The 23,785-nt window shown below is 45.3% G+C and overlaps 1 protein-coding gene across 1 annotated transcript; it reads right to left on the minus strand.

The window, feature by feature from the left end:
- Positions 1-174: 174 nt before the first annotated feature.
- On the minus strand, positions 175-17,941 carry LOC143281605 (cyclic AMP-dependent transcription factor ATF-3-like). Its single transcript, XM_076586850.1, has 3 exons — positions 17,553-17,941; positions 9,213-9,320; positions 175-2,357 (listed from the first exon to the last, which is right to left on the minus strand). The coding sequence occupies exons 1-3, from the start codon at positions 17,796-17,798 to the stop codon at positions 2,223-2,225; spliced, it is 489 nt and encodes a 162-aa protein (XP_076442965.1). The 5' UTR covers positions 17,799-17,941; the 3' UTR covers positions 175-2,222.
- Between the last annotated feature and the right edge of the window lie 5,844 nt (positions 17,942-23,785).

Here is a 23,785-nt window from a genome sequence, read left to right on the forward strand (position 1 = left end):
CAGACATATGTCGTTAAGTTTGACGTCAATGTGCAACCAAGGCACGACAGGGATACAATCCTATAAGTAAAGAACCCAATCCCCAGCCAGCTAACAATGCAAGAAAAAAAGTAGGGGGGGAAAAAGTGGGCGGGGGGGGGGGGGCAGCAGATCTTCCTGGAAAAGAAACGCCATTTCGATGTACAAAGGAAGTGGGGGGGGGGGGGGGGGGGAGACAGGCCCGCGTGCTGTTTTGTGCTGTGTAGTAGGGTTAGGCCTTTCGGCGCAACCGGATCAAGCGACATCGTTCTCATGTCGTGAACAACATCCGCGTTCCTCAACTCAAACCACTTCAGTGGCGACATGTGCGCAGGATCTGCGCGTAACCATGTGATCCTTATCAGGCCAACGTTCAAAACGTGAACGGTTATATGTAAAGTAAAGCAACTAAGAGAAACCAAAAACAAACTGAAATAAAAATGAATATTATAAAATATATATAATGATGAATATGAACGATGGTGAACACAGTGTCCTCCTACCAAATATTGCCCCCCCAAAAAAAAAACAACACATGCATCCGTTGTTTAACACACTACATAGTCACGTTCGCCGCGTGTGATTTTCGTTTTTCACAAAGACGGATACAAATCAGCCACTCTTGACCTCAGCCATGGTTTAATCATAGTTCAACATTTAATGTGGAAAGTATATTGATATATATTTTAAGCTCAACAGTAACAGCAGCAACAGCAACAACAACAATAATAATAACGAACACCCAACCACCTGAATGCATTCACTTGCACGCGCTGTTGCGAGCGCTCACGTGAATACACACACATTATTTACATGGGTCACAACAGATCAGTGAGAACGTTTTGTTCCTCGTCAACAGATACTTTAAGACTGAGTTGATCTTTATTTGCTCATCTACAATGAAGCTTTTAAAAATGTACCAGGCTGATTATGTACAAAGCTGATAATAAGGATAATAGTGATTTTTTTGCTCTCCAATGACATAATAATTATATATACATAGCAACCATAAGGAGGTACAATCACAGAATATCAAATTGAGCCTTTCTTTCCCCACGAAGAGAGAGAGAGACAGAGAGACAGAGACAGACACAGAGAGAGACAGAGACAGAGACAGACAGAGAGAGAGAGAGGCATGCATGTTGTGACAAATGATCAGACTGTCAGAAAATGATAAATGTTACGTGCACCCATCACTTGTGAACAATGACATGGATAAATAAATAAATATTAGAAGAAAAACAAGCAAAAAAACCAACAACAACAAAAAAAAAAACCAACAAAAAACAACAACAACAACAACAAAACAACCAAATGAATTATTGAATCAAAATTCAAGTAATACAGCTATGATTTTCAGTTGTTTTGTCGTAACCAATTCACTTGTCTTATCAACCTGCAAGCCCGGCACGCATCCCAACACTCATCTTATAATTAACCTTCAAAGTAAATTAAATCACGTAACCTACGCTAATTTAGCAACTGCCATACACCCTACAATTACTCAACCAACACTCTGGGCATTTTTGCAATGCTCGAGACACTGAGAAAATTATATGACGACCCTGAAAACTAATGTGTCCTCGGATTCTTACTATACACGAATACCCTGAAAACAAATCTGATCCCTGTTTGTTAGGCAAGATGGCTTCTTTCCGGTTTAAGAACATTTTGATGAACATGCCTTCCGCTTCTTCTTTCAAAGAACCACCTTCATGTCAGTCAGACAGTTCGGCATTCAACACAGTTTATTTAACTGACGATTTCTTTATTTCTATCAGTTCATAAAAAACGGATCAACAAAAACTTTCTTTTGCTGTGAGTCAAAGTCGTGATCATCAACAACAACACAGTCTCTTGCTGCCAGCTATTGTCCTTTAAAATACAACATGTCAGCCCAATACCATGCCAGCAGACACACTACACAGACACTTGTTACGTTTGGCAAGGACTGTGGCACCCAACAGGCACACAGCTTTCAGTTTAATTAACGGTCACCCAAGGCCCTGGCTGCTGTGCTCACTCAGCTGGCGCTGACGAGCCATGTCCATGCCCAGTCCCGTGTCCTGACATGCAGTGCAACGAACGGTCACGGTCGATCGAGGCGGGTGGGTGGAGGCGAACGGTTCGGTCGTGGTCGTGATCGGTCACCTGGGTTATTTCAGAGGGGAAGGGGTTGTGGCCTTGGCCTCCCCCCCCCCTCCTCACCTGGCCACCTTCACCTTGGGGCAGACGAGGAGGTGGGAGGTGAGCAGCTGCCTCAGCTCCTGGCACTCCCGGGCCAGACGTCTGATCTCGGCCCGTAAGGTCGTGTTGGATCCCTCCATCCTCTGACACTTCTGCAAACAGGGACGACACACAGTATCACTATCAGTATCAGTAACTCGAGGAGGCGTCACTGCGTTCGGGCAAATCCATAATATACGCTACATTACATCTGCTAAGCAGATGCCTGACCAGCAGCGCAACCCAACGCGCTTAGTCAGGCCTTGAGAAAAAAAAAAGAAGAAAAAAGAAAGAATATATAATATATAAATATACAACTGAAAAATAGATTAACAAAATAAAATTTAAAAAAAGAAAAAGAAAAAACGAATAAAAAAACGAATGAATAGATCATTTATTTCATCTTAAAAAATAGAAATTAGAAAACATTTAATATGAATACAGACACTATGTTACCATACTTTCCGTTCTTTTGTTTCGCATTTGGGTCATTCGCCTCCATGGAAACCATGTCCGAACTACTGACTGTTGACAGTCCAACAAAGATTCTTTTTTTCGTTTGCCCAAGCTTATAGATCCTCTAACCACCCCCCCCCCCCCCCACACACACACACCCCTGCTCCCCACCCCCCAAAAGAAAAGAAAAGAAAGAAAGCAAAAGATCGTCATTACTAGCTGTGGAGATGGCTTTATCATTACTGATGTCGTCTTTGCCGCGGTTCGCGGAGTCATTGGTATTATCACCATTGCTTAAAGTCTGAAAGAAATGTCAGTTTCGTTGGGGGAAAAAACCCCTCTTATTTGAAGAAAGACAGATTTAAACGTGGAATGAACTGTGGGAAAAGAACTCTCTCTCGCACACACACACACACACACAAAAGCAACATCTGACATCAGAGGAGAATGGTAAACGCGATACCCACACACACACATACAAAAAAGGAACAGTTTACTGTCGTGAACGGTGAGAGACGCATGCTGCCACAGCAAAGGCAGCTATCATAATTATCATCAATCATATCTCGGCTACACGTGTAGTATTGGGTTAAGTTGGTCAGCGTCCTTGACCGCTGCTAATCAATGAGCGGACTGAGGGACGTGCATGTATTAGGCCACTGATCGTGTGCACGGCGTTAGTCTGATTAGTGGTGTTGGCCCAACACTCGGCTTATATCACAGTTTGACATAAGTTTACATTTGGGCCAAAAGCAAAGTGAGAGCTGTATCATCAATGGTTTCTCCAGTCATTGGGAAACCATTTACAGCTTAGTCTTTTGTGAAGGACTATGACTCTCAAACTAGGAGGTAAAATTGCACTGGCTCTTAGTGCTGCAGCCTTGTGGGCTAGTTGGCCTTTGGGAACCATCCCAATGCCGACTGTCCAAAATCCCTCTTGGCCGAGAGAGTGGGGATGTACTTGGGCAAGACACTCTCCACTATAATCAAATTCTAGCCCAGATAGTCGGAACAGCAGTTGCCTCCTCTGCTGTTCTGATGGTCATAGTCGGACACGACTGACTATAAGGCGTCAACGTTTGATCACTTCAAGCATGGTGTCACTTAGTTTGGTTGTCGAAAATCTGTGTACCACACAGTGCGTGTCAGTGTTTGTGTGGTGGCAGTTATTGACTTCATAACCTCTTAAACTTCTATTTCACTTTCTCTCTCTCTCTCTTTTAAAAAAAAACAAACAAAAACAACACCTTTAAACTCACTTCCAATATTTCTAACGGTGAATAAACAAGTTAGTTCTGGAGAACGTACTAAACTGCAAGTGATGTGAGTTGATTTTAAAAGGAGGGGAAAAAATATTATTTGCGAGTATTTGCTCAGTTACAAAAACAACAACAACAACAAAAAAACATACACACACATGCACGCATTCGTGCGTTCTTATGGGTGGGGGTTACGAGCGTGCGTGCGTAGCCTCGCGTCAAAATGTATGTGTGTGTGTGGGGGGGGGATGGGCGGGGGAGGGGTAAGGGGGGGGGGGTAGTGTGCAGTGTGTGTGTGTGTGTGGTGTGGTGTGTAGTGTGTGTGTGTGTGTGTGTGTGTGTGTGTGTGTGTGTGACTGACTGACGGACTCTCAGTATGTGTCACTGCATATGTACGAATGTTGTGTCTGTGTCTGCGCGCACAGAAAGATTGGTACGACAGGTAAAAAACCATATGGTGCGAATACGAATAATAAACTGACATCCCTAAAATACATTCCTGATTCATCAAAGTGCATTTTGAATAATGATTCTTTCCAGCATGCTTAAGTTCCTTGTCTGTAGTCCCCTAATCATGTCTTTTAATGCATATAATAATCATATAATATCCTATGATAATATAATATATGATGCATATTAAGTCAGTGTCAGTGTCAGAAAATGATTTTTTTTTTCCATTCAAAACGTTTCAGTGAATCACGAAATACTCTTCAATGTGTGTTGTATGTTGTCAAATTACATGTCTGCATAAAAAAAAAAGAGAAAAAAAATTCTCGTGAAACAAAAGAATTAACTTGTCAGATTAGATCTTGTAATAATGGAAACACTCCAAAAGCTGGTTATTTGGACAGAAACAACCGAACTGATGGATGTATAGATCTATTTAGCGATTCAGAAAGCCATCTGCACTGAAACACAACACCAGCATATATATATATATATATATATATATATATATATATATATATATATATATATATATGCGCAAAACAAGCGTGAAGTGAAAGTGCCCTTTTTGTAATCCACCCCCCCCCCCCCCCACACACACCCTTTATTATTATTATTATTAATTTTTTTTTTTTTTAATGTATTACTTTTCATAATGTATGGTTGAATCGGTTTCGGTGCAGTTATTCAAAACCGACAGTATTTCAGCCTTTCCAATTTCAGCACCTTAGTCACATGACATCATAGTGTTGTGTAAGCTCTGTGGGTTTTCTCCGAGTCAGTATCAGCTGACGATGACGACATGTCACTATCACAATGGAATCAAATCCGTAAATTCACGTGAGAGTTAGAAAATCGGTAAACGGGTATATATGCGTGTGTGTGTGTGTGTGTGTGTGTGTGTGTGTGTGTGTGTGTGTGTATGCGTACGTGCGTATGTGCGTGTGTGTGTGTGTGGCGGCTATAATTCAAACCGGAAGACCAAAGGCTGACGCTCATGCGCATCGTAATGTTCCTGAAAGGTGGAGACTACAGGAGTCAGCATTACGTGTTACTATATAAGTTTGTGGAACTACGCAGTCTGCTGGGAATGGGTGGTTGTATTTTTAGGAAAAAAGAAAAAGAAAAAAAGAAGCAAATTTTCCCCCCATCACCATTATTTATAGGAAGAAAATGTTCAGATGTCGCCACTATCATGGTGTCTGATCAAATAAAAGCTCTAGCTTTAGACATTATTTTCGTATGCTGGCGATGTCCTTGACCGGAATCCGATCATGGAATCTAGCATGGAGAGAGAGAGAGAGAGAGAGAGAGAGAGAGAGAGAGAAGACGACAGATGAATGATAGACACTTGCTCAAACCTCCTAACTGCCCCACACTGGCACACGCGGCAAGATCAATAAACTCGTGCCAGATCAAATAATCTACTACACACACTACGTGCATTCATAACAGATGACTTCCACAATAACTAAGGCGCAAAGCGAAAGTGAGAAAGAGGGAGAGAGAGAGACAGAGAAAGAGAGGGAGAGAGAGAGAAAGAGAGAGAGAACACGCTGAACGACTTTAATGACTCAGGCCAACAGCCCCTATCCTGACATTTGTGAGAATATACAAAACAAGAAGAAAAAAAAAAGAAAAAAAAGAAAAAGAAAAAAAAAGGCCACATGTCCATTGTGGACACAGAGAGAGAGAGAGAGAGAGAGAGAGAGAGGGTATGGCTGATAGTGAGACACACAAAGATGGAGAAGGGGTACTGTAAATGCGAAAAAAAAAAAAAAAAATCTGGCTACCAATGAAGCTTAAAAGGGATATATATATTTTTTTAAAACTTATGCCATTTACTGAACTCCATTGTCGCATTTTGTTTAATTCTATCATTTATTTTCTTGTAAAGAAAAAGGTGAAGTGTGAACGCTTTTTTTTTTTTTTTTTTTGCAAGCAAGGACCATTAGCATTTAGAACTACCGCATCGAAATACTGCTGCTGATGCTGCCGTTGATCTTGATTTTGGTGTGACGTTAGTTGATCTCTTGGTGACAATGACAAAACCTCTGCAACTATGGTTATGATCTACGCAATGAATATATGCATGTATTCCCTCTAGCTGTCCTTTGCAAGATAACTTGATCACGAAGGGGGATTGGGGGGGGGGGGGGGATGAGTGGTATACATACATACATACTATATATATATATACATCCACATATCCGTACGGCTTTAGTGGCGTATAGGCAATATTAACAACAACAACAACCATTATTAATAATAATAGGCATTTATGGCGCTTAATCTTACCAAAGCCCTAAGCGCTTACAAAAACAAGAATACATATAGGACAAGTATACTTGGACGAAACAGCACAGGCATCAAGGGACAGTCACCACTTCCACCACGATTTTGCCATTCTCTTATCACGCACACAACAGACGCACACGCAGAACAGACACACAAACTGGAGAGGAATGAAACAGAGATGCCAATCAGGATGTGAAAAGAGTTGTTTTCAAGAGAAGATTTTGAAGGATGACAGAGAAACCGAACTGCGGAGGGAAAGAGGGAGCTTATTCCACGAGGACGGGGGCCTGGAAAGAGAATGAAATGTTGGCCCGCTGGTCTTGGGATACGGAGAAGGTGAGTGTCAGATGAGGACCGCAAATTGTCGCGATGGAGTGTACAGATGTAGAAGATCAGTAAAGATAGGAAGAATGTTCCCAGTATCGTACAAATTCCGTTTCTCCGCACTACCCGTTCACAGTTCATTGGAAACTGCGACGGGCGCAATAGCCAAGTGGTTAAAGCGTGGGACTTTCAATCTGAGGGTCTCGGGTTCGAATCGCGGTGACAGCGCCTGGTGGGTAAAGGGTGGAGATTTTTACGATCTCCCAGGTCAACATATGTGCAGACCTGCTAGTGCCTGAACCCCCTTCGTGTGTATACGCAAGCAGAAGATCAAATACGCACGTTAAAGATCCCGTAATCCATGTCGGTGTTCGGTGGGTTATGGAAACAAGAACATACCCAGCATGCACACCCCCGAAAGCGGAGTATGGCTCCCTACATGGCGGGGTAAAAACGGTCATGCACGTAAAAGCCCACTCGCGTATATGCGAGTGAACGTGGGAGTTGCAGCCCTCGAACGCAGAAGAAGAAGAAGAAGAATTGGAAACTGCTACTTTTTTGTGTTTTGTTTTTTTGTTTGCCCCTATCAATGCTGGTCTTACGCCTTTTAGTGTTACTGAGTGGGTGGGAATGGGTTGGATCCATACTGTAAACTCGGCCATGGGAATGGATACTTGGACAAATGACTGATGTGTTCCATCCCATTCTTCATTATAAGCACAACTGTTTCACTGCCACTACAACTAGTGCTACTTTTCCTGCTGATACTAGTAACTACTATTGGTACAGCTGCCACTACAGCTACTTTTTTTTCTACTGCTACTGCTGTCACTGTTGGTCTGCTGCTGATGTTACTGCTGCTGTATCCATACACTTTACTTATGTATGAGTTTACTGATGTAAAAAGACATTTTATACTATCAACGTTTCACTTGCGATGGGGACTGTTTACAGTTGTCACCAAATGGTCAAAGCTGACGGTCCTCTGTTAGGGTAATTTAGTAATTATTACGAACAATTCTACAGCTGCTGTTTGCACACATACCTGTTTGTCTCGCATGTTCAAACAGCTTGAATAATAATGATCAGAAACAAAAAACCCAAGCAAAGCCCATTTCAGTCCTCCTCACACTGAACTGGAGTGGACTGAAGCAGATTATTGCTTTTCGTGGGTTTGGCACAGTCGATTTCTTTTTCCTCTTTTTTTTTCTGACTTGAATGATGATGTATTGACTGAACTCTTGTAGTTTCGCATGCTCAAACAAACGATGAATAAGACGCCTTGACACTAACCTAAGGAAAAAATCATTAGCTAATATAATTGTCTCTTGAGGTTTGGGTGCCACACAATATTACCATATTCCACTTGTGATCAAACCAATGCTTTATACAGTTTAAGAAATATATCTTTATCTAGATATCTGTATTTATGTATTTGTAATTCTTTTTTATCACAACAGATTTCTCTGTGTGAAATTCGGGCTGCTCTCCCCAGGGAGAGCGCGTCGCTATACTACAGCGCCACCCATTTTTTTTAATTTTTTCCTGCGTGGATTTTTCTACAGAATTTTGCCAGGAACAACCCTTTTGTTGCCGTGGGTTCTTTTACGTGCGCGAAGTGCATGCTGCACACGGGACCTCGGTTTATCGTCTCATCCGAATGACTAGCGTCCAGACTACCACTCAAGGTCTAGTAGAGGGGGAGAAAATATCGGCGGCTGAGCCGTGATTCGAACCAATGCGCTCAGATTCTCTCGCTCGCTTCCTATGCGGACGCGTTACCTCTAGGCCATCACTCCACTATTCCTTCTGCAGCAGCAGCAGCAGCAGGTGACCATCTAGTTGTTACTGTGGACAGTACTCACCCGCTGTATCATCAATGGTTTCTCCAGTCAATGGGAAACCATTTACAGCTTAGTCTTTTGTGAAGGACTATGACTCTCAAACTAGGAGGCAAAATTGCACTGGCTCTTAGTGCTGCAGCCTTGTGGGCTAGTTGGCCTTTGGGAACCATCCCAACGCCGACTGTCCTAAAACCCTCTTGGCCAAGAGAGTGGGGATGTAACTTGGGCAAGGCACTCTCCACTATAATCAAATTCTAGCCCAGATAGTCGGGACAGCAGTTGCCTCCTCTGCCGTTCTGATGGTCATAGTCGGACACGACTGACTATCATATATACTCACCCGGAGAAGAACATCAGCAGTGTCTTTCTGCTTCTGTCTGAATCGTTGAGCCGCCATTCTGTTCTGCTCCCTTCGTTTGAGCGCCCTCTCCTTCTCCTCTGCCGTCATCTGAAACGTCAATTACTGTGGTTTGTGAGCCACGTTGCGTCATTGTTGTTGTGACGTAACATTGCAGGTGAAGGTTGTTTTGTTTAATTTGCTTGCGAGCGCGCGCGTGTATGTATGTATGTGTGTGTGTGTGTGTGTGTGTGTGTGTGTGTGTGTGCGTGTGTGTATGTGTGTGTGTGTGTGTGTGTGTGTGTGTGTGTGTGTGTGTGTGTGTGTGTGTGTGTGTGTGAATCATAATTATCAGAATTAGAATCATATTTATCTGTCATGAAAACCGTGAATGAAAGGTTTATAGACAAAACAATAAAGGGCTAAAGAAGAAGAAGAAGAAGAAAACAACAACAACAACAAAACACACACAACTAAACTAAATGTAAGGTGTTCTAATTAAAACGTGACGTGTTCTTCGAAACATTGATAATTATATGAATTTTGCTAGTCGGGGTTGTACTGCCGGGGTCCGGTAATCATTACACCACTGACTCACTGATATTCTTCAGAGTGGACACTACCGTTTGTTAATTGTTGTTGTTGATGGTGTGTGTGTGTGTGTGTGTGTGTGTGTGTGTGTGTGTGTGTGTGTGTCTGTTGTTTTTATCCTGGGGTGGGTGGGTGTGGAGGAAGACAGGGGGCGGGAGGAGGAGGGGGGGGGGGAGTGGGTTGGGGGGGAACGTTGTTGTATCGCTTTACTGACATAACAAGCGTTTGCCGTTTGTCGTGTGTGCAGCGCAAAAACTGACTTCAACGCCCCCCCCCCCCCCGCCCCCCCCCCAACCCCCCACACGCCAGCCCCCACCCCGCCCTATCCCCCACACCCCACCCCGGAAATCATCAATGGCACTCGTTGCACCAATCAAAATCTATAGATGATAAATCGCGAGATGGGTTAAAGGAAAATATAATGCAGATTCTCTGAGTTCTTAACTCCAGAGTGACCCTTGCCCTCAAAAAAGCGAAACCTGTTTTTTGTTTGTTGGTTGGTTTTGTTGTTGTTTTTGTTTTGGAGGGTGTGTGTGTGGGGGGGTGGGGGGGGTGGGGGTGGGGGGGGGCAGTAAACCCTAATGACAAAAAAAAAAAAAAAAAAAAAAAAAAAACACCTCTGCCAAGTCTGACCCTGTGGTTTGAGAAGCCCTGCTGCCAAGGTAGGCATGCAGGCCGTATACCTAGTTATTAGTGAGACAAATACACAGGTAGCCGGTGGCGTGAATCCACCTTCCCCTTCCCTTCCCTTCCCCTGCCCCTCCCCCTCCCCCCCCACCACCACCACCACCACAACAACACATAGCCCCAAGCCCACCCTGCCAACTCAGCGCATTCCCGTCAGTTAGAAGCGCACCACCCGTTCACCCATTACACCCTGTGTTGTCGAGCTGGCCGACTTTGTCATGACGACCGTGTTCAGTAATCAACACACACACACACACACACACACACACTCACACACACACACACTCTCTCTCTCTCTCTCTCTCTCTCACACACACACACACACACACACAACACACACACACACACACGCGCGCACACAAACACACTCACACACACACACATCACACACACACCACACACTCACACACACTCTCTCTCTCTCTCTCACACACACCACACACTCACACAACTCACACACACACACACAACACACACACACACCGAAAACAAACTTGCTGGTTATTGGAGAGCCTCGTAACCAGTCCTGGCTCGCTAAGCTCGCTCCATCGACCCCTTATTTACCTAACTATTCGCACAAGGCCTGTTGTGTTTACTGAATGAAGTATGCCGTGGTGCGCGAACAAGTTACAAGCCAATGGCAACAAAATATTCCAAAACGATTTGTAAGGTTTCCCATCGAGAAGTATACTGTGTGTGAACTAGTTACAAGCCTAGGGCAGCAAAATATTCCAAAACGATTTGTATGGTTTCGCATCGAGAAGTATACTGTATGTGAACTAGTTACAAGCTTAGGGCAGCAAAATATTCCAAAACGATTTGTAAGGTTTCCCATCGAGAAGTATACTGTGTGTGAACTAGTTACAAGCCTAGGGCAGCAAAATATTCCAAAACGATTTGTAAGGTTTCCCATCGAGAAGTATACTGTGTGTGAACTAGTTACAAGCCTAGGGCAGCAAAATATTCCAAAACGATTTGTAAGGTTTCACATCCACAGATTAAAAAAAAAAAAAAAAATTCATGTGATATATTTGACGGGAATAAGAAACCCAGGAGCGTTCTTGGGTCAAAGGAATACCAATTACAAGAAGACTCCACCAAAAATGCGTTATGACGGGCCTTTGATAAAACCAGTGGTAAAAAATAAAATAAAATAAAATAAAATACATGCCCCGCATTCAAACTTGCAAATCAACAATGGGCACGAAAGGCCTAGTTTTTCTATCAATGAAATGCAGAAGCTGTGTGTGTGTGTGTGTGTGTCAGTGTGTGTGTGTGTGTGTGTGTGTGTGTGTGCGCGCGTGTGTGCATGTGTGTGTGTGTGTGTGTGTGTGTGTGTGTGTGTGTATTCCGAGAGAGAGAGAGGGAGGGACAGAGAGAGAGAGAGAGAGAGAGAGAGAGAGAGAGAGTGTATGTGTGTGTGTGTGTGTGTATGTGCCGAATGTTACAGTGTGTGTGTGTGTGTGTGTGTGTGTGTGCGTGTGTGTGTGTGTGTGTGTGTGTGTGTGTGTGTGTGTGTGTGAGTGTGTGTGTGTGCTGTGTGTGTGTGTGTGTGTGTGTGTGTGTGTCGTGTGTGTGTGTGTGTGTGTTCGAGTGTGTGTGTGTGTGTGTGTGTGTGTGTGTGTGTGCCTGCGTATATATGTGTGTTTCTCTCTCTGTGTGTGTGTGTGTGTGTGTGTGTGTGTGTGCGCGCGCGCAGGCTCTGGAACACAGGCTGTTTCGTGAGTAACCCTGCGGTCAGACTTGTCCGAGAGAAACTGGACAGGTGTGAAACGACCGAGAACCGAGGACTAATACTAATGGATGGGAACGCCGTCCGCATTCCGAGAATTACTGAAAGAAAACCCGAGAAAAGCCATTGGAAAATTGAAGCCACCATCGTGATGTCTTGCCTTGCAGTTTATATGGCATGCTTTGTTTCTTCTTGGCAAGTTGTCACATTTCACCTCGTCCTCTCCGCGTGGTCCAGCGCATTTTACATAGACAAGTGTGTGTGTGTGTGTGTGTGTGTGTGTGTGTGTGTGTGTGTGAGTTGTAGAGTGACACTTTTTCATTGGGAAGATAATTGTTTTTTTATTGCGGCTCACCCGTTCGGAATGTATCGTGTTATCTCTTTGGGGCGGTCCAAACTGACCATTAAAGCCGGGTCAAGAATGACCGTTGGGCGTGCTGCTACAACTGAGCTGTTTTATATATGACAGTCCGTCGTGTCCGACTTAATGACCATCAGAACAGCAGAGGAGGACAACTGCTGTCCCGACTATCTGGGCTAGAATTATGATTATAGTGGAGGAGAGTGTCTTGCCCAAGTTACATCCCCACTCTCTCGGCCAAGAGGGTTTTAGGATAGTCGGCGTTGGGATGGTTCCCAAAGGTCAACTATAGCCCCCCAAGACTGCAGCACTAAGAGCCAGTGCAATTTTGCCTCCTAGTTAGCGAGTGAGTCACAGTCCTTCACTGACAAAAGACTAAGCTGTAAAAGATTTGCCATTGCAGTGGAGATACCATTGATAGTACACCTCTTTGCTGCATTGGCTCACACTGCATTAGACCTATCTCCACACCACACCACATCATATCACACTGCAGTAGACCTATCTCCACACCACACCACAACATATCACACTGCATTAGACCTATCTCCACACCACACCACAACATATCACACTGCAGTAGACCTATCTCCACACCACACCACAACATATCACACTGCATTAGACCTATCTCCACACCACACCACAACATATCACACTGCATTAGACCTATCTCCACACCACACCACATCATATCACACTGCAGTAGACCTATCTCCACACCACACCACATCATATCACACTGCAGTAGACCTATCTCCACACCACACCACAACATATCACACTGCAGTAGACCTATCTCCACACCACACCACATCATATCACACTGCATTAGACCTATCTCCACACCACACCACATCATATCACACTGCATTAGACCTATCTCCACACCACACCACATCATATCACACTGCAGTAGACCTATCTCCACACCACACCACAACATATCACACTGCAGTAGACCTATCTCCAAACTTTTTTTTTTTCTTGTGTGTTTGTGTGTGTGTATGTGTGTGTGTGTGTGTGCGTGTGTGTGTGTGAGTGAGCGCGCGCGCGCGCGCACTTAGAGTTAACTTCATCAAGATTTTGCGTCTTACAAATATTATTAGTCGTAGTAAAAGTTTTTTTTTTTTTAATGGATTTATTTATTGTTTTTATTAATTTATTTTATGTATTTATTTATTATTATTTTATTTGGTTTTATTTTTTTTATTTTTTTTTTTCCTCGAGGCCTGACTAAGCGCGTCGAGTTACGCTGCTGGTCAGGTATCTGCTTGGCAGATGTGGTGTAGCGTATATGGATTTGTCCGAACGCAGTGACGCCTCCTTGAGCTACTGATACTGATACTGGTAGGCTGAAAAGAAAACAAACAAACAAACAAAACAAACAAACAAATAAACAAACAACTGTATCCAGGTACATGTATCCTACTGCCACCTGGGCCTGAGGCGACCTTTCCCCCAAGCTGCTCAGTGGTGGACACGCTTGACTGAGTTCCCTTGACACACATCACGCTAAGAGAAAACTGACACGTTCTCCTACACGGCAACCTCACACCACAACACAAGTCCCCCCTCCCCCCACCCTACACGCCCCCCGCCTCCCCCTTACCCCCTCCTCCCCCTCCTCCCTCCCCTGAGTCCCCTGAACTAAGAGTTATCGATTAAGGTCGCTATGGTGACTGCGTAAGCACACAAACAGAAAGAATCTAAATAAATAAATAAACAATTCAAGTAGCGAACACAACTGCAACTGCCGGTTTCCGATTCGACACATCTCGATTTTTTTAAGTTATGCGTTTAAATAGAAATACGACATAGATAGTACACAGTGTGTTATCTCTTGTGTAAAATTGAAGCTCAGTGTGTGTGTGTGTGTGTGTGTGTGTGTGTGTGTGTGTGTGTGTAGACAAAAGAGAGAGGTAGCGAGCACGTTTGTACGTGTGTGTGTGTGTGTGTGTGTGTGTGTGTGTGTGTGTGTGTGGAGAGAGAGAGAGAGAGAGAGTGTGTGTGTGTGTGTGTGTGTGTGAGACAGAGAGAGAGAGAGAGAGGGGGGGTAATGCAGACAAGTACGGCAACCAAACGAGTGAAAAATGAGACTGGAATGGGCTAATTCCTGACCCACACTGAAAAGAATGCAATGTTCCTAAACAATCAAACAACACATCGCACCTCTCACTGTGGCCATCACCACCATCCTTAATTAACAGTTTCAGTTTCAGTAGCTCAAGGAGGCGTCACTGCGTTCGGACAAATCCATATACGCTACACCACATCTGCCAAGCAGATGCCTGACCAGCAGCGTAACCCAACGCGCTTAGTCAGGCCTTGAGAAAAAAAGGTGAATAAATAATAGATAAGCTTACATAAATAAATAAATAAATAATAATTATAATATTAAAAAAGGCAGTAGTAGTAATAATAATAATAATAATAAGTAAATAAATAAATAAGACAACAATGATGATAAATAAGCAAATAAATGTAAAACATGAAGACACACATTCACACATACACCCACGCATGCATAACAGATATGCACCAAGCATGCAGTTTCACAGATATGAAAGCACAGTCAAATACATATAAACGTACATGAGCTCCAACACACACACACACACACCACACCACACCACACACATTACCCTGCACCTCCTCTACCCCCCTCCTCCACACACTCATTTCTAGTCTACGTATCGCAGCTTCCACGGCACACACACACACACACACACACACACACACACACACACACACACACACACACACACACACACACACACACACACACAGTCCTTAATTAACAACTGTATAACGAAAAAACAAACCAAAAAAACCCAATACTGACACCAGCACTGCCATCACACAACACATGAACACACAGCATCAGCCCAACTTCAACCAGCAACTGGAATCGTCACAAAACTTCACAGACAGAAAGCAATAATCATAGCCCTTGTTCCCTACCACCAGCATCACCACAAAATAATAATAACTCATAAACCGGATCATGAAACTGAACGCGAATATGATATATATATATATATATATATATATATATATATATATAATGAGAGAGAGAGAGAGAGAACTGATTCACGGGAAATTCAACTTCATGAAACCAACATACAAAAGTAAACGAAACACGATATCAATACACATAGTATGTGAATTGAAGAAATACTGGTGACAGAAAACGAAACTAATTTTTTTTTAACTTAAAAAATTAAAACAAAATAAAAAATTAAAAAAAAACCCGCGTGGATGAAAAATTCTAGACTTTAAAAAAGAATCCATACCTCATCTCTCTCTCGTCTCTCCCCTCTTCTCTCTCTCTCTCCCCCCTCTGCTTCTTGCTCCCCCCTCACGCTCTCTCCCCCCCCCCCTCACTCTCGCTCTCCGCTTCTCATCTTCTTCTTCGCCCCCCCTCTTCTTCTCCCCCCTCACTCTCTCTCTCGCTCCCCCCTCTTCTCTCCCCCCTCTTCTTTCTCTCTCCCTTCCTTCTTCTCGTCTTCTCCCCCCTCAACTCTCCTCTCTCACCCTATTTCCCTCCCCTCTCTTCTTTCGCCCCCCACACTCTCTCTCCCCCTCAACTCTCTCTCTCCGCCTATTCCCTCCCTCTCTCTTCTTTCCTCCCTCCTCACTCTCTCTTCCCCTATTTCCTCCCATCTCTTCTATCTCCCCCCTCACTCTCTCCTCTCCCTCCCCCCCACCACCCCTCCTCTCTCTTCCTGCCCTCTCTTCTCTCCCCTCTCTCTGCTTCCTTCTTCTCTCCCCACACTCCCCTCCCTCCCCCCTCCCCGTGTGTTTTGTGTGTTGTGTGTGTTCTGCTCTCGTCGCGTCTCTCTTGCTTCCTTTCCTTCCATTCAGTCTATCGTTCTTTCACTCCCACTTTCTCTTCCGCCCTCACTCTCTCTCCCCCGCTCCCCTATTATCCTCCCCTCCTTCATCTCTCCCCCTCACCTTCTCCCCCCTCCCTCTCTCTCCCCTACCCTCCCTCTCTCTCACCCTATCTCCCCCCTCACTCTCTCTCTCCCCCCACTCTCTCTCCCCCCTCCCTTCTCTCTCCCTCCCTTCCCTACTCTCCCTCCCCTCACTCTCTCTCTCCCCTCCCTTCTCTCTCCCCCTCCTCACTCTCCTCTCTCTCCCCTATCTCCTCCCCCCTCTCTCTTCCTCCCCTCCCCTCTCACTCCTCTCTCCCCCCTCCCTTCTCTCTCCCCTATTCCCTCCCTCTCTTCTCTCTCTATCCTCCCCCTCACTCTCTCTCCCTCTCCCCCCCTCCCTTCTCTCTCCCCTCTCCTCACTCTCTCTCTCTCCCCTATTCCCTCCCCTCTCTTCTCTCTCCCCCCTCACTCTCTCTCCCCCCCTCCCTTCTCTCTCCCCTCTCCTCACTCTCTCTCTCTCCCCTCCCTTCTCTCTCCCCCCTCACTCTCTCTCTGTCCCCTCTTCTCTCCCCTCCCTTCTCTCTCCCCCCTCACTCTCTCTCCCCCCTCCCTTCTCTCTCCCCCCTCACTCTCTCTCTCCCAACTCTCTCTTTCCCCCCTCACTCTCTCTCTCCTCCTTCTCTCTCCCCCCCTCACTCTCTCTCTCCTCTCCCTTCTCTCTCCCCCTCACTCTCTCTCTCCCCTCCCTTCTCTCTCCCCCTCACTCTCTCTCTCCCCTCCCTTCTCTCTCCCTCCTCACTCTCTCTCTCTCCCCTCTTCTCTCCCCTCCCTTCTCTCTCCCCTCTTCTCTCCTCCCGCCACCCCTCTTTCCCCCCCCTCTCTCTCTCCTCTCCCCCCCCCCTCTCTCCCCTCTTCTCTCCTCCCGCCACCACCACCCCCTCTCTCTCTCTTCCTGCCGCTCTCTTCCTCTCCGTCGTCTCTCTGCTTCCTTCTTCTCTCCAACCTCCCGCCCGTGTGTGTGTGTCTGCGTGCGTGCGTGCGTCTGTGCTTTCCTTTCCTTCCCATTCAGTCTGATGGTTGTTTTCACTCACCACTTTCTTCTGTCGGACAGGGATCGAGGTATCCACCACTAACTCCGGCTTCCCAGCTGCCAGACGGCGACTCTGGATGGTGTATTTCAGTTCCTCTTTGATCAGGGGAGTCAGGGAGCAGGTCTCCAACGCCGTCAAAGTCGCTGCCGCCATTCTGTCGTCCGCCGGCAGCGGGATGACGAACTGTTCGCCTGACGTCACACCGCTGATGCCCGGCGTGCTGACGTCACTGATGGAGGAGGACATGTCGTCACTGCAGCTGGAGTGACAGGAAGGGGTGGATGGAGGGTGGGGGTGGGGGTTGTGGTGGAGTGGCAGGGCTGGGGGGAGAAAGGGCCTGGAGTGGCGGTGGCGAGAGGGGTAGGGGGGCAGGAGGGAGGGGCGACGGGCTGGGACCCTAGGGGCGCCGGGAGGTTGGCCTCCAGCAAGGAGGTCCCGAGATCGGTATGAGACAGCTGCACGCGCTCCCCGTCCTCCATCACCAGTTCCAGAGCGGTGGTGGGGATGGGGACGGGGATGGTGATGGTGGTCGCCGCCCCCGCCCCCGCCCCCGCCACCTCCATCCCTACCTCCTCCTCTGCACCCACCACACTGACGACCATCTTGGCTTCTTCTTCAGCCGTGACTGTGTAAGGGTCTTCCATGTCGTCCACAGCTATGAAGCTTTCAGTCAGGAGATTGGCAGTCGGGTCGAGGCCGGTCCCCGCCTTGGTGTCCACACTGTCCATGGGGTAAAAGGACACCTCCTCAGCTTCGCCTATCGCGTAGTCAAAGAAGTTTTTGGTGTGGTCTGGGAGAAGGCTTGGGGAGTCCACTTCCAGCATGGTCGAGCAGGGTGAGGCTACCGGCATGTTGCTGTTGATCATGACCTGCACAAGCCGCAACCACACATCATTATTTCATCAGAGAGTCCGCACTTGTGTGTGTGTGACAGACACACTGTTCTGGCTCACGAGAGAGGATGATTGTTGAAAACTAAATAAGTCGGTTATAGCAAATACACAAGCCGCACCACACATCATTATTTCATCAGAGTCCGCACTTGTGTGTGCGACAGACACACTGTTCTGGCTCACAAGAGAAGATGACTGTTGAAAACTAATTAAGTCGGGTATAACAAATTGGACGACGACAGTATCTATGATTTTTTTTTTTTTTTTCTAAAGTAAAAAAGTTCTCATGGAGACAAATATTGGAAGGCAAAGGCACTGACTTATAGTGTTCAAATAAAACACATACAGTTAACAACACTCATGAGACAATTATGATGATGCCAATGACTGACTCATCTGTTTCAAGAACACGATGCTACTACCACTGACAATGAATATTCACTTATAAATACACACACAAATAATGCTGGTACGACAATAATCAGTAAAACACACACACACACACAGACACACACACACACACACACACACACACACACACACACACACACACACACACACATGCGCGCGTGGCTTGTTCCTGATTGACCACTGTTTTAGAACAGGCTGAATACAAAGAAACAGCGAAACATGATGAGGAAGGGAGACAATTTGGTGACTTACTTCTAACACTGTTAACAGGACAGATGAATTTAAAAAACAAAACGAAAAAAAACCCGAAAAAACAAAACAAACAAACAAACAAAAAACAACAACCCAAAACATACAAACAATTCACATTAACAAGATACACGTTAAAGACATCACAATGCATAGAAATAAACGCTGACATGACAATGAAATAATAACAGACTTATCAGCCCACCAACCAACATGTAATAAACGCAACTTGACAAACTGACCAACAGTCGACCAGTGAACATGTATGCCGTAAACATCAGTACATGATGGTTAACAGAAACTTGCTTTGAAACACATTCATTCACTCTCTAGTACAAAATAAAATCAGTGGTAATTATTGCTATCGGAGAAAGTTGATACAAGTATGGTATAAGCAGATATATATGCAAGAAAAAAACAACATAAATGTTCATGAATAATTATCTCAACCATGGACAGTCGAGTCAATATTGATGCCACAGGTTAACATCTTAAAGTATCAAAATAAACGGCCATCGCTATATATATTAATACTTCAGCAACAGCACCAACACGCTATACCCATCCACAGAGGACGTCTCTGATACTATAGCAGTATAACGTCTAAGATTCTGGTTCGGCGCCGGCTATCCCAAACCCGGATAGGTGTTGTCAGACCAGGAATGTTCCAGGTCCGACAAGGTTGTTCCAATATGAACTGGATCCAACCCGACCACATCAAACCAACGGCGGCTTCAACCAAAGACCAAGCATTGCCTGTGCAACACTTACCTTCTTGCTCAGGACGGAACACAAGAATCGATAGTCCCAGCAGTGTTAAGGTTATCACAAGTGACTGTTCAGTGACCACTGTTTTTCATCGTCTTCAGATACGAAGTGATCAAAGTCCAGCATGTTAGCCGACGGTTCAACAACACTCGAGATCCAAACGCAAGCACAACGTCGCACTGTGTGTGTGGTGGGTTTTTTTTGTTGTTGTTGCTGTCGTCGCTTGTCTCCACGCGGTTTCCTTCAATGAACAGCGTGCACTGGGCCGTTGATCATATAGCTTGCACCACAGCCCCAACGTTCGGCTTCTATATATATCCACCAATCCCAGTGACTTTAACAAGCGCAGTTCGCCGATTCCAAAATGGAGTCACAATAAAAGCCGGCCTATACTGCCAAGTCAGTTCCGATTTGAACCCTTCGCGGAGCTACCGTGACATGCTGACTAAACACGACGGACAGGAATTTATCGGGAAAATCACAAACGTTGGCATGTGACTCGGGGGGTTGGGGGGTTGGGGTGGGGGGGTGGGGGGGGGTATGTGTGGGGGTGGGGGGGTGGGGGTGGAGGTTCTCTCAAATACACCGGATCATTCTGTAGTCACTGCATTTCATTTCTTATAAACCGGAAAACAAATAGAAAGCGTTTTGGTATGTCGGTTTGTTGTTTTAAAACAAATATCACTGGGCCCTGCCTCTACAGCATATCATTTCACTTTTAATTAGACCGCTATCAGTTATCAGGGTGTTAGAACAACAGTTTTTAGTCAATTAAACTTAACTCGTCCTCGAAATAGGCACGAAACGAGATTGTTACACACAAACATATTTTGCAGGATTCAGTTGTTTGCTTTCAGACACTGAGATAGACATGCCAGTTGAAGGTGAAAAATATAAAACGTTCGTGGCCAGGTTACCTTTTGTGAGGATCTGAATCAGCTGGTGAACTGCCAGTGCTTTTCAAGTTGTCATTGTGTCTTCATATAACACTGAGCCCAAGCACAGAGCTCTCTCTCTCTCTCTCTCTCTCTCTCATCTCTGTCTCTCTCTCTCTCTCTCTCTCTCTCTCTCTCTCTCTCTCATCTCTGTCTCGCTGTCTCCGGGGCCATCTCTCTCACTCTGTATGTGTGTGGGCGCGCATCTGTATATGAAATTGCAGAATTTGTGCCTGGAAATAAGCAAGAAATAGAAAATGTGACGCGCACTACGTCCGTCAGTACACTTTGACTTACACGTATACTATAGCCCACGGTCCTTCAGTCGAGTGGGTAGAAATTAATATCCGAAACTGTGACACAAAACAATCGTATATTTCATTAGTTCTCCCCCCCCCCCCACACACACACCCCACACACACACCCCCTTTTTTTTCTTTTCTTTTTTTAAATATAGTTTGGCCACCTTCCTGAGTTTCAGAATCAGTCGTATTCAATGTCCTCGCAGTGACGACACTTAAAACAGGATGATGACAAAAGGCAGGAAAGGTTACAATAATATATGAACCCTAAAAAAATCACCATGTTCGCCATGGACACATCATGACAATGGCACACTGACTCCAAACAATACGTGTAGGCCGCTGACAACCAAACGACGGATACAGCTAAAAGCGAGTCCTGCAAAACCCCCTCAGAAGCCGGATGTTGTTCAGTGTGACCCTCTTATTGACCATCCCACTGACCTGACCTGAACAGGCTGATGGGGAGTGTGACGTCACATTCACTGGTCAACCCGGTCGTTAATGATCGTTGATGATGATTATGGCTAACAGTTGTTCACATGTAAAAGTAAAGGGGGTGAGAGAGACAGCGAGAGACTGAGAGAGAGAGAGGAGAGACACAGAGAGAGAGACAGAGACATAGAAAGAGAGAGAAAGAATGAGAGAGAGGAGAGACAGAAAGAGACACACAGAGAGACTGAGATAGAGAGAAAGAGAGAGAGAGAGAGGCAGGAGAGAGAGAGCACGTCAAACTATGCAGCTCAACAGAAAGACAAGAAGCTGTCAGACTGGCAACACTGCAGCAGTCACGCACATATTCCATTCCACCTACAGCACTGAGAACACAGACAACAAGAAACAGACCGGAACACGGCGGACTTGCCGATTTAAGGCAGTCCATCAGATGTTCAGTGTTTTCCATCACCTCAAAAACATCACCCAGTCCACCGTGACCAAACTGAACCTACAATCAAAACAGTGGCGCCGCTGCGAAACGCTGCTCAGTGTCGTTGAATTATTACTCAAGCAGTTATTTTAAGAAAAAAAGCTCACAGCTGAAATTTTCGACTCTTTAACTTAATCAGACCCTATTTTGAGTAATATACACATTGGCCACGTGTTTTCAAAAGCACTCACACAAACAAATCCAGCGTCGTTCAGAAACTCGATCGTCCAAAGTTAGAATGCTTAGTAACTGCAAGCGGCTGTCTTTTATATGGACTCCAAACAGCTCCGCGAAGCAGCACGACGCACACAGTGCACGTTGGCAGTGGGCAGCCACAGTGTGATCGAACAAGCTTTTTCGCCGTACAGGCGTTTGAAAGAGTGCTTTTTTTTTTTTTTTTTTTTAAGCCCGTGATACAGATAGACTAAATATTTTAAACTCCCTCACACACACACACACTCACACACACACACACACACACACACACACACACACACACACACACACACACACACACACACACACACTGACGGACCTCATCAAGACCACCACCTTCATTTCCAGCATAGGACTACAAGTCTGAGACCATGATCACGGGGAACGCAGAACAAGAAGAAGAAGAACTGACACCGACACACACACCAACACACACACACACACACACACACACACACACACACACACACATACACACAAACACACACTCAAACAAACAAAAAAACAAACAAAAAAACACGCACACACACATACACTGACACACACACCGGCACACACACACACACACACACACACACACACACACACACTCACGCACACAAACACACACACACACACACACACACTGACAAACATACACGGCACACACACACACACACTGACACACCGTGGCACACACACACACACACACACACACACACACACACACACACTGACACACCGTGGCACACACACACACACACACACACACACACACACACACACACACACACACACACACACACACACACACACACACACACACAAATCTATCCGAGACGTCCAAGTCAACTTTAGTTTCCCCATGAATCATACTGCTTCCACTGACCACGAAAGTGGCACTTACTACTGACATATTTTTGGCTCAGCACAACAAAACAACGTAGCATTTACACGTTTTTACGCAGTTGGTTTACCCTGGAGTCTATACATGTATATAGGAGGAAGTAAAGTAAGACAGAAATAAAGAAAGAAAGAACATTCTTACCATCAAAAATCATTACATATGACTCTATAATTATTTTACTTTCTTGTTCATATGTCCCTAACAGTCCCACCTTTCCCCCTTTCCCCTCCCCCTCAGTTCCCTTTCAGAGCCCTTTCTTTCCTTCACACACTCACACTGACAGTTCTACTCGCCCTTCTTTGGTTTTTGTGTCCTTTCCTGTGACTTCTCATCACTTTCCTTTCCTGCTCTCTCTCTCTCTCTCTCTCTCTCTCTCTCTCTCTGTCTGTATCTTTCTGTCTGTCACTCACTCATTTCAGTTGCCTGAAGAAGAGCCTGTGGCTAGATACGTCGCCTCTTTTATCTCATTTAAGTCGACTTTTACCAAGATTCTTTCAGTCTGCCTCTTACCATTATATGACCAAGTGTAAACTGTAGACTGTTGTACTCAGGAACAGAGCACCGTCATGAGTCCAGCACAAGAATGCCTAGACTGTTGTACCCATACAGGAACAACACACCTTCATGAGTCCAGCACAAGAATGC

This window comes from Babylonia areolata, chromosome 4 (assembly GCF_041734735.1).
Source record: "Babylonia areolata isolate BAREFJ2019XMU chromosome 4, ASM4173473v1, whole genome shotgun sequence".
NCBI lineage: Eukaryota > Metazoa > Mollusca > Gastropoda > Neogastropoda > Buccinidae > Babylonia > Babylonia areolata.

Excerpts from the sequence above, each read along its gene's own strand:
- LOC143281605 (XM_076586850.1), bottom strand. The coding sequence starts at position 17,798 with ATGTCCTCCTCCATCAGTGACGTCAGCACGCCGGGCATCAGCGGTGTG. Across the intron at positions 9,321-17,552 it reads CTGTCCGACAGAAGAAAGTG|ATGACGGCAGAGGAGAAGGA; the intron begins GTGAGTGAAAAC and ends TTGACGTTTCAG. Across the intron at positions 2,358-9,212 it reads CTGCTGATGTTCTTCTCCGG|AAGTGTCAGAGGATGGAGGG; the intron begins GTGAGTATATAT and ends CCCTGTTTGCAG.